This window comes from Cucumis melo, chromosome 4 (assembly GCF_025177605.1).
Source record: "Cucumis melo cultivar AY chromosome 4, USDA_Cmelo_AY_1.0, whole genome shotgun sequence".
Classification (NCBI taxonomy): domain Eukaryota; kingdom Viridiplantae; phylum Streptophyta; class Magnoliopsida; order Cucurbitales; family Cucurbitaceae; genus Cucumis; species Cucumis melo.
This window is the reverse complement of record NC_066860.1, coordinates 1,110,341-1,122,703: the sequence shown is the minus strand read 5'-3', so window position 1 is coordinate 1,122,703 and position 12,363 is coordinate 1,110,341. Positions and strand designations below refer to the sequence as shown.

At 30.9% G+C, this 12,363-nt stretch overlaps 2 protein-coding genes across 2 annotated transcripts; one reads left to right on the top strand and one right to left on the bottom strand.

The window, feature by feature from the left end:
- The first annotated feature begins 4,840 nt into the window (after window positions 1-4,840).
- On the top strand, window positions 4,841-7,894 carry LOC103503552 (transcription factor bHLH71). Its single transcript, XM_008467762.3, has 3 exons — window positions 4,841-5,399; window positions 6,523-6,960; window positions 7,602-7,894. Exons 1-3 carry the CDS (start codon window positions 5,001-5,003, stop codon window positions 7,695-7,697), a joined length of 933 nt encoding a protein of 310 aa, XP_008465984.2. The 5' UTR covers window positions 4,841-5,000; the 3' UTR covers window positions 7,698-7,894.
- Window positions 7,895-9,637: 1,743 nt separating this feature from the next.
- On the bottom strand, window positions 9,638-11,806 carry LOC103503554 (E3 ubiquitin-protein ligase Os04g0590900-like). The gene has a single exon (XM_017047997.2). It carries the CDS (start codon window positions 10,986-10,988, stop codon window positions 9,864-9,866), a length of 1,125 nt encoding a protein of 374 aa, XP_016903486.2. The 5' UTR covers window positions 10,989-11,806; the 3' UTR covers window positions 9,638-9,863.
- Window positions 11,807-12,363: the final 557 nt, after the last annotated feature.

Sequence of the window (12,363 nt, the reverse complement as noted above, 5' to 3'; positions counted from 1 at the left end):
TTTGAAAAATACCTATATTCTTCCAAATTTACATTATTGCAACTGTTTCAAAATATTTTCGAACTTGAGTAGAAATCTATTAGAAATTTGGGCGAGAGTTGAGACTTGGAATGCATGTGGTGATAACTTTGAAACCATGGGATTTTAGGTCCTAGCTTTAGTTCAACAATTTCAACAAATTATGTTTACGAAGGATTAAGGGTAACATTGTAATAGTGTTAAGCGTCGGGAGTATTTTTACTAACAAATGACAATTCTTATGGTTTTTTTTTTTTCATGTGATTATGAAATGTTAATGAAGCTAATTAGTGGTTGATAGAATTTTTCTTAATATTATTGAACTTAACTACTTGTTTAAGTCAAGGAGAGTTTAGGTCAATTAGACATCGAAGCATATTAGTAACCATGAGTCCGATCCCACTTTCAATTATACATATTTTTGAAACAAATAACAAAGTTAAAAGAAATAATTATTGTAATATAGCGTTTTTATTAAATACGTTGTGAGTTTCTATTGAGTTTGAAGTCCAAATAAATATAAAATGAAAAAGTTACTGTCTATATTGATATAAGAATACGAAGTTAGGTTAAATTGATTTTTTGTAAAGAAAACAAAACTTTCTTAAAGAGGGAGAATACAAAGCAATTTGTAGGGAGGGATACCAAAACACATGACTAATGCCTTCATTCATCACTCAAAGATTGCATATGCACATGGATTAAGTTTTAGGTATATATATATATATATATATATATATGAATCCAATTTCATTGTTGTAGAGACTATATATATCCTATCCACCCAACACAATTGTTCATTATAACCAACGCGATATCATCTCTAAAAGAAGTGATATAAATAAAAAAATATTTTCAAATATACAATGCTCAAAGTAAGACCTTGATCGCCACCAACGTTTTGCGGATCATCAAAATGGAGACTTCCTTTTATATGGCGATGAGATATCTTTTTGTAGACATGACTAAAGCTTATCGAAAAATAAGAGGATAAATTGTCACGAATGATCTAAAATATTTTCATCTTTCACGTTTGACATAGTTTTAGAAATTTCTTTGAAATAGTAGATCTTCTTGATCTTTCTTGTCCGTGAGATAGATTTGAATAAAAATTTAATTTTTTTCATCTTACCTTTAAATCATTGATTATTTGGGTCTTTCCAAATCATGAAATCTTTCCCAAATCTAAATATTATACTAAATGTTACGTACTCTTTTCCAATAATTCTTCTCTAAATTCTCCAATTTTTGCTTCCACGTATATTTAAATTTCCAAATAAATTTATGTCGATTACGTTGGAATTTTAAAAAAGGGGCAATTTAATTTTTAAATTTTTTGTAGCCTTAAGTTTCTTTTTTAAGATTAAACTTTTTCTTCTTTATATATATATATATTAAAAAAAACAACCAATTATGTATCTATTCAATATAATATTATTGATTGAATAATATTGTTGGATGGAGCAAATGTATATAAGATATAGTTTCATGAGTTGGTATGTAAAGTCCAAATTTGAGGATAAGGATGATAGTTGAAAGTGTACTGTTTGTTTTCATACCATTTTGTCTCTAAATTAAGAAAATATATGATGATGAATGGAGATTGAAAGAGCAACAAAGCAACAAGAAGTTGAAGGCTATGAGATATATATATATATATATATATATATATATATATATATATATATGAAGTGAAATGAAGGATGGTAAAGGCCCATTATATAATTAAACCCTAAGTCCAATATTCATTTGGTCTTAGCTATTGAGTGATCACAAATCAATATCAATATCAAAACCAAATAAAAAGGCAAGATATAAAGTCACAATTCCATGCCCCCAAATTCATATATGTTTCGCTCAACTAACTATAATTCACGTTGTTCATACGAGATACTTTTTTTTTTCCTTCAAATATAGTATATTTGTTACTATAGCAATTTTTCATGTAATGGAGTTTTTCTCTTAATTTGACGTTTTCTACTAAAATTCTTGTATTTTTTGTAATTTCCTAGTATAGAGATGTCTAACCGACGCTTTATCCTCTAGTGTAACCATCGAGAGTTTAGGAATTTTTTTTTAAAATTGGAGTATTGAAAGAATAATGCTCTCGTATCTTAAAAACAAAATAGTGTTTGAATGTTCATCAAGAGTTTAGAAATTCTTTTGATGCATGAATAATTCTTTCTACACTCTCTTTAGAGCTCTAATTTTTTCGATTAAACCTAAGTTTTCATCGAATTATATGACATTAAGCTTCGTGGATATCTAATTTAGACTAAAGTTAGTCTATATATCTTGAAGCCATATCGAAGATGGATGGGTCCACATATTAATACTAAATTAAACCTCTAATTTGAAATTGAAATACACATATGAACCTTTAATTAATTTCTTCATCAAAACTAAGGGAAATGCAATAAGAGAGAAACATAAGAGAATGGAAGCTGATGGTCCCAATTCCAATAACATGCAATATTTGGAATTCCCAACACTTGTCAACCTCTTATTATTATTATTATTATTATTATTTCAAATTACCCAATTTTTGCCCTCAATATATATATATAAAAATATGTACACACTATATTACAAAATCACAGCTCATTGGTTTGATGTGTCTTGTGTGGTTTTTAATTTTGTATTTCCATATAAAAATATGAAATTTTATTTTATTTTATTTTAAAATGAAAGAAGTGAAAGTAAGTAAGGCCCACAATATTAAATAATAATAATAAAAAAAAGAAAAGAAGAGAAAAGATAAGAAAAGAATGGAAAATGAAAATGGGGAGTGAGTGAGAGGTGAAGGGTGAAGGGTGAAGGTGTGAAGGTGTGAAAGAAAGATTGTAATTTTGTTTTGGAAGCTAAGGAGGTGATGGTCAGTGGTCACATGGGATTAGGGCTGACACCATTGGACCACTTTTCTTCTTCCCTTTTCTTTTCTTTATCAAAAACCCTAATATCAATTCATCCAAATCTATTTTTATTTTTTATTCTCATTCTCTCTGCTCATCATTTAATGAATATACACATAATATCATCATACCATCTCTCTATATATTCCAAATCCCTTTCTCTCTCTCTCTCTCTCTCTTTTTCATAAAAAATAAAAAAAAAAATAGAAACATAAAATTAGGTTTTATTTATTGTTTTGTTTGATAGCAATTTAGATGTTAGTTCTAATTTCTTTCTTTATAATCTACTTTTAGTAATGGTTTAATAAACCAAACCAAAATTTTGAATACTAAACAAAGTAGCTTTTAAGAACTTTTTTTTTTTTTTTTTTTTTTGGAATTTGGCTAACAATTATTTAACTATTGAAATGAAAAAAAAAAGAAGATAAATTATTGTAAGAAATGGGAAGAAAATAGGGTTATTTTTTGAAAATAAATTAGTTAGGAAACAAAGATCTTGTCCACATTTTAACGTTTTAGTTTTGAAATTTGTGCTTGTCTTGTCCACATTTTGATTTCATGGTGAATTCTTTTTCTTAAAGAAAATATTGCAAACTATGTATATTATATTTATTTTTTTTCAAAATTTAAAATTTTGATTTTGATTTTGAAATCCTAATGAATAAAAGTGGTGCTTTGCCTACTTGATTTTTAACAAATGAGTATTTTTAGTTCCTAAATTTTAAGAAGTTTCAATTTAGATACATTTGTATAAAGTTATATAGTTTTCTATCCTAAAAATATCATTAGGATTAATAAATTGATTGATAGTTAAATTTGTTTATAAATTACCACTATGTTGTATAACTCAAAATTGATAATTAAGTTCAATAAAAAATTTCATGATAAGGACCATATACATTACGTTGTTATAGAGACTAAATAATTATATACTAGATTTCAAGAATACTTGACTATGACAAATTTGAAAGTATAAAGGTCAAATCAATACTTTTATAAAACTTTAGAGTCTAAATTTTATGTTTAACCTTTAATAATTTGTATATGACTAGAATTTTTTTAAAATCGTCTAAACAAAATACTCGACACCTACTCGCAACTCATCTCTCGATCAATTCATGTATAACTCAATAGATACGACTATTACAAAATCCACAAATAAGCAATATGAAAATCGTAAAGATTGACACACAATTAATATACATGGTTTACTAATAGTGTGTTAGCTATGTCCATGGACAGATCGATGTGAGAACAAAATATTATTAGAGAAAAAGTTTCAGAATACAATATGGAACCATTAGGTTAAGAGAATTTATATATTGCACTTCCTCTAAATCCTAGAGTCTAAATCGTAAATAACTAGATATACTAAATTACGAAATTGCATTTTTCTAAACCCTGGGGTCAGCAAAACTCCTTACTAGGTCGTTCGTAGCACCACAAAACAAATTCAAGACTTTCCAACAACGACACAAATATCACTGATTCAAAACGAAGGAACGAAAAAGAACACACCCATATAATCGTGTCTTCCACTATTCACTATTAAGTAAAAACAAATAAGGGTATGAAAATTTAAATCTCCAAGGAGAAAGAAATAAGTTATGGATGCAAAATATTAAGAATTTGGTAATGAAGTTGAGAGCATCTAAAACACAACTTTTGCTAAGTTGTCCCTATACTTATTTCTATATGGATCATTTGGTCCCCTCAACACATTTCTATCTCTCTCTTCTGTCCAAACTGCCCCAATGTTTTGGCACTTTCTATGATCATATCAATGACTAAAAAGAAAAATATACTATATATCAAAGTAAAATAGTTTTTCTTTTACATCAAAAAATATAAACAAAAAGAAAAGAAAATTGGGATAAATATAGATAATAGATCAATCCAATTCTGCCCCTCTCACGTGCAACCTTCTATATACCTCTTTCCTTTTACATTACCCTTTTCACAATTTTACATTTTCTTTCAATCTTCTTCTCATTCATCCTCTTCTCTGCATTACAAAAACCAAAGCCTAAGATCTCCTCAATAAGGCTTAAAAGAAGAAGAAAAAAAAAAATGAGTCTTGATGCTCTTTCTTCCAATGACTTGTTCAACTTCATCATCTACGACACGATCTCCGCAACGCCGAACAACTTCGTCCCTCACGGCCATGAGTCGTCGGAGAACACTTTCCTATCCGACGACAAGTGCTCGAAACCAAATTCGCGAAAACGCTGCCCCAGTGAGGTAGAGATTAGCAACCGAGTGGTGGTGCCATTGTCGACGACGACGACGACGACGACCACGCAACACGGGAAGAAGAAAAGAAAGAGAAAAGCAAAGGTTTGTAAGAACAAAGAGGAAGCTGAAACACAAAGAATGACACACATTGCTGTTGAAAGGAACCGCCGTAAACAAATGAATGAACATCTTTCGGTTTTACGTTCACTCATGCCCGAATCCTATGTTCAAAGGGTTTGTTTTCTTTCTATCATTTTTGTCTCTTTCAATTTTTTTTTTAATTTAATTTTTAAATATATAAGTGTACTCTTTGTTAACTAATGCATGAGGTTTGAATTAAATTTCATCATTATGTTATCATTAAATTCATAACCATTCTAACATTTTGAGGGAGGGAAAAACAAAACTACTTATTTTGTTCATATTTTCGTTATTAATCCCCATTTATTTATCCTAAAAATAGAATTCAATTATTGTGATTTATTTTAAAGTTGAATTATTCATTTTCGTGAAAGGTTTGATTTTTTTCATACCCTTTTGAAAGTAGCCTAGAACCCATCACTATTATCAAATATAAAACCAAAAAACAATCTTAATTATTGCAAAAAAAATTGACCTCTCCTTCTAACCCCATTCATTATTGCATGGCCTTACAAAGAACTTAATTAAGGGTACTATATATATATATAATTAATAGCAAAGCATTTAATTAAACAATAATCATCTTGGTTAATATAAAAACAAAAGGCCAAAAGATATATTAAGAGAAGAAAAATAGGGTGCTTGGAATTGACAGATTCCATAGGAATCAGAGTTTGTAAAAGTCCTAAAATCATGATAGTTTCCAATGCCTAGATGCTATTTTTTTTTCTACACATAGCTTATTATATTTTATTATCATTATTTTAACCTCTTGGATTAAAAAAATTTAAATAATAGTAATATTAAAATATAGGTTTTGAAACTCTTTTAAATTGTGTCAGTCTAATCTTTAGGCTTAAAAAAAGGTTTCATTTTTAAATAATATCCTCATAGCATGCAATATGAATATGAAGCTAATGATGATAGAAACAAAATTAAACTTAAATTAAGTAACCAAAACTAAAGTTTAAAATACCATCTTGGTCCTAATCCTATTAATGAATCATAAATCTAATGTTTCCTAGTTTAATACATTGTTGACTTTTATAAGTTTTTTTTATTACATTTTTACCTAATGTACTTTCTTCGCTGTGATTAATATTTAACCAAATTCGACAAATGTTAATTTTAAAAGAGATTTATTGAGAGTTTTTAGTTTTTTTTTTTAATTTCACTATTTAATATAATAGTCTTGTGTGTTTAACATTATATGAAGGGTGACCAAGCCTCCATAGTGGGTGGTGCCGTTGAGTTTGTGAAGGAATTGGAGCATCTTCTGTCAACTTTAGAAGCCAAGAAGCTACAAATCTTACAACAAGAAGTAGATCAACATCAAGAACAAGAAATGAATAGTGATAATAATAGTGATAATAACAATAAGTTGTTTTCATTTGCAAGTTTATTGATGAATAATTCCGATCAAAATAACTATTCATCCCAATATTCAACAAAATACACATCAAAATCCAAAGCCTCTTCAGCTGATATTGAAGTCACTTTGATTGAAACTCATGCAAATCTTAGAATCCTCTCAACAAGAAGCCATAGACAACTCTTGAAGCTCATTGCTGGTTTGCAAGCACTTCGTCTCACTATTCTTCATCTAAATCTCACTGATTTTCATCCATTGGTTCTTTACTCCATTAGCCTCAAGGTATGTCCTCTCTAATTATCAATTTATAGTCCTTAGTTCACTTTTAAGATGTCAATAGAACTTCCGTTGCTTATTATTTTGTCACCTATACTATCTATTTAATCGCTTCTGTATTTGAACGGATACTTTTCAAAATGTGTTAGTGTATTTGCAAATACTCACGACATTTATTTAAAATAAACGCATCGAAAGTTCAGTGTTAATGGTTCAGGAACTAAAGAAAGAGTTATAGTCCTTCAAGTTTCCTTCTTAACTCTTCTCCTAGCACCTTTTCCAAAATCTCATGTGCTTATCTTTTCTTGGCAATAAGTCAACTTTGGGTGGGTCTCAGACGTCGTGAATGTACTATGGGTGTATCAATCTAGTTGAGATACTACCCCGGTACATGCACATATTGATCCATCTCTTTAGACGTTCTTGCATACTTAACATGCAATTTTTGGTCCCTCAACTTTTAAAATGTTCCGGTTAGTACCTTTGGGCATGTTAGTAGAAAGTAGAATAAGTTTGAAAGTTTAATATTGAGGAGCCTGAAATGGGAATTTGGGACGAGAATGAAATTTGAATATATAATATATATGAGTTTATGACATTTTAGAACGAAATGGGGAATTACATAATCTACTTATAATAATATGCAGGTTGAAGAAGGATGCCAACTTAGATCAGTAGATGACATAGCAGCAGCAGCACATCATATGGTAAGAATAATTGAGGAAGAAGCCGTTTTATGTTAAAATGTAAGCAATTCAAGAAAGAAAAAGAAAAAAAGCTAAGAGGTTTGAAATATGGAATCAAGCATTAAAATGCCAAGTTCTCTTCTCTCTGAGTGTGTGCATGTGGCTTGGTTTGATGCAATTTGTAAATGAATGTGTTTTTATGTAAGTTGATATTGTTTTGTAGCTATCAAAGGTTTTGTCTTTGTATGCCTTTAGTTTCTTTTTTTCTTGAGACCACAGAAAAGGGAGAGAGGGACAGAGATGATAAGATAAAGTTGTCAAAGGGATTGGCCTTGGTTTCATCTCTCTTTCTTCCAACGCATTCATAAATTTCCCTCTCCCCTCTCTTCCTTTTTCATACAACTTTTCACCTCCCAACTTACTTAGGGTTTTCTTCTTCTTCTTTTTTTTTTGGGTAATTTTGTTTATGTTCTTCATTGGGTGACCCACTAACCCAAATATTGAGTTGATTTCTTGTTGGGAATTCAAGGTAAAAAGTCAATGTCTAAAGTAAATAAAGCAATTGAAAAGGAAGGATTTGTTTACTTAACAATGAAGTGAATACTGGTAAAATGAAAATACACGGTAATTTAAAACATTTGCAATCACACTCCCTATTGTTCTATGAATTGTAACAATGTACTATTTCATTTGTTTTACATGAACACTACAAATAGTCCTTCCTATTTCAATATTTGTAATTGGAAACAGCACGACATTATTCTTAATTGGAAATGACACGACATTGGTTATAATGTAACTCAAGCCGTCTAGTCATTAGGGTACATCATATACTATTCTAGATGTACTTTTTATAAAGTGGTCACTTCTAATGTCTAATAATACGACCAGTACTTAGAAATAACTTTTACTTGAGATTAATCAAGCTATTGAATTGAGAAACCTTCTAGTAGTACACAGCTGGTTTTGTACTAGTATTATCATATCACAACTTTGTTGTCTTTTTTTAAACAAGAAATATTATAGGGTTCAAAAGGTACACTAAAATATTTCAATTAGGTTAATACATGCTTTAATACCCTCTTCGTACTCCCAAAAAAGAATTCATTCAAAAGCAAAGGGTTCGTTAGTGCAACAATAAGCAATAAGCTAGATGAGAGAGCTCATCAAAATAAAAAACAAGAAACTACTAGCAAAAGAAAGCATTCATAATCATAACTTTGCTGCTTTAATTGATGCTATATAGCTACCTGGTTGAACTATGTTGGAAGGAAGAACTAGCAAAAAAAAAAAAAAAAAAGTGCCTTGATTGATTGATCATATCATAACTTTGTTGTCTTAATTTATCATCAATAGGTCTGTATCACTCCGTTTTTAGTAAAAGAAAATGTGAACCAACCGACTGGCCGATTATTCTTTACAACTAAAAACCAACCCCGACTGATCAAAGTTAGTTCTGCTGATTTTGGTAGGTCCGATCGGTTTTCAATCAATTTGTGATCACCGCCAGTTGATAATAATTTTGAAAACCACAACCATGACACCAACTATTCGAGTACTTAGCTTTTTCCAAAACTTACTTACACAGTAATAAGAAAAATAGAGAACAATCTAGGTGTATTCATTTTAAAAGAAATCTTGAATATGATGATGAGAATCATGAGAGGAGCAATCCCTTTCCCTCTCATATGGAGCCACAGTGTGATACAATTATTGGGAAAAAGAAATGACATGCATATATACTTTTTAGCATTGAACAGAGAAAAAGCTGAAGCTAAAAGGGTTTATTTAAATTGTGCCATTCGATGCACAATTTTGTTTTATTATCGCTACTTTCTTCTCATCATCATCCTTTTCTTATTTTTTGTTTCTTTATACACATCATTCTGTATTCTAATTAATTCTCCTGTCTTCTTCTCTACCAATATTATCCCTCAAGCCAGTTGTAATTTACTTCGAAAGTTTAGAGAGAGAAATAGAGAGATCTTGTAATAATCTTCATAGAAGCAATGCAAAGGCAGTCAAATAATTGATGGAAGAAGAAACATACTGATGCATCAGACATATTTGTGACAGTTGAATGATAAAGCAAAAGCCATGGGTGATCTTTTCTTTCACTAAAACCAATAACCAACCATAAAGGGAAATCATTGAAAGCAGCTAAAGAACTCACATGGTATATGTTCATCTCGTAAAATCCTCTGTTGTGGTTTTTTTTTCTCATCAAAACTGCAAATCATTCTGATTCTGTGTTGTAAAATATGAGACAGGAGCAATTCCCCTGTGTTCTCTCCCATGCTTGGTGAGAGAAAGTCTTCCACTTGAAAATGATCTCTTCATTGAAACAGGACTCATCACACAATGCAAGATTCTTTTTCTATGACTTGACCTACTGTCTTCTCCTACAGAATGTTTTGATGATCCAACATCACCTGAACTTCCTGCTTCATCAATACCTCCAAATTCATCTTCATTTAGACGTAGAACATCTGCAATAATAAGACGGTTTTGGCTGCAATGATCCATTGAAATTGACCTTCTAATTTGCTGCAATCTTCCATCTCTAAGCTCAATGATAGTATCTCTTTTCTCCAGATTTCCGAGGTCGCTGAAAGCGCGAACGGAGTTCTTTGCATCCTCATTGCTAAAACTTTGTCCAGAGTCTAGTGAAACAGCCTCGTGGTCATTATCCTGAGAAGACTCTGGCACGGTCTCATTAGTTATGGGATATGCAGTGCTTGCAGGGAGTTGAACTGGAGAACCAGCATTGATAGAGATGATATTAGCACGACATAAGGGACAATTGGAGTGTGATTTGAGCCATGTATCAATGCATTGAAGATGAAAAGCATGGCTGCATTTAGGCAACAATCTAAGGCTTTCATCTTCTTGAAACTCACTAAGGCAAACAGAGCAATCAGAGCCTTCAACCAACCCATCTCCTCTCTTGTACTTGCAAACAGTAATGGACTTGATAAGTGCTTCATCCAAGCCAGTTGTGGCAACATGCCATGGCTCATGAAGTGTTGGGTTGTGATTATCTTCGTATTCCTCACTTGGGTCATAGTTTCCAGTTCCAGACAAACGGTTTGTGTTGCCACAATACTTTGAAATAATGGTGTAATAGGTTACAAGAAGGAGAGCACTGGCCAGAATTCCAATAATTGCAATAACAAGAGGTGAAAAATTTGGGCCTGAATTATCATCTGGAAACTCCAAGGGTGGTGGAGGTGAAAACATGATATAGCACCATTGAGGACAATATACACTGCAGAAACCTTGAGAGCAATCTTTGTTGCTCATATATGGTATCCAAGTTTTAGGGTTGCCATACGACCCTGAACCCATCAATATTTAGGGAGAATCCAGACACTATTACAAATTACAATCAACCCAACAATGCAACAGGAGAGAACTCCAGAGAAATGGGTTAATGTCTAACTAATTATACAAATTCCACAACACATAGATCACAAGCTTCCCCAGAACCCACAAAATTATTCAATGCGGCATTTCATCAAACAGTTGGTGGATGGAGACAACAGAAACAAGTGTCTAGAAGAATCATCTTAGAAACAAACACATTAATATTACCTGAAGATGGAAGAACTCCAATTGAACAGCCCTGAAAAAGTGATGGAAAAACAAACAGAACAGAACAGAACATAAAGATTGTGGGACTCCTCAATTCCAATAAATCCTGCAATGGAAAAATGGGTTAGAAGGGAGTGGAAAAGCAGAGCAGAGGATGATGATGTAAATGAAAATGGTTAGTCATGTTTTTCAGTATCTATCTTTTTCTTTATTTATTTTTTTTACATGTTGTTCTTGATTATCTTTATTTTATCTCTTTCTTTTTTTCTGCTTTTGGGAAAAAAACAGTTTGTTGACTAAGAGGTGATGATGCTGGTGGGGGAATTTATTAAAGTAATGAATGCTTTTTGGTATGGTTGAAGGTTATAAGTTTCATGGGAGAGTTGTTCCAAGTTTGAACTTTTCTACAAAGAAGAGAGTGATTGTGATTCATTCATAAATAGCGACCAAAAAAGAAGCATAAAAATTGGTTATCGCTCAGTCATTCCGGCCGTCACAGTTGGTAAAGCGGTTTCAGTGTTTGTATCAAAAAGCAAAGCACCAAATCATTCAACTCTCTTCCCATACTATATCTCTATTTAATAATCAACTAACAACCACTTTTTCTTTTTTGGGTTTGGTTTGGATTACCAACTTTGAATTTCTTCTTTAAAATTGACACCGTAAATAATATGGTACATGATAATGTATAAAAAACTATGATTTACATTTATTTCATCTTCAAATATATTGCAAAATTTATGAACATGTTCCATGAACAAAATTAACGTACCTCAATTAACATAACATAGTATTTGTTTTAACAACCTTAACGTAAAGGGTAATTATAATAGGTAGCAATTTCTAGAATAATTATTAAGTATGTAGCAATATTTTAAAAAAATTGCAAATATAGCAAAATCTATCAGTGATAGAATTCTATCGTTGATAGACTCTTATGGTTTACCAGTGATAGACCAATATTTGCTATATAGTCTATCAGTGATAGACTCCTATCATTGATAGATTTTGACAGATTTTGCTATATTTGCAATTTTTTTTAAATATTGCTATATACTTAATTATTTTGAATATAATTGCTACATTTGCAACTATCCCTAACGTAAAAGGTTTGATTTTTCCTCTTTAT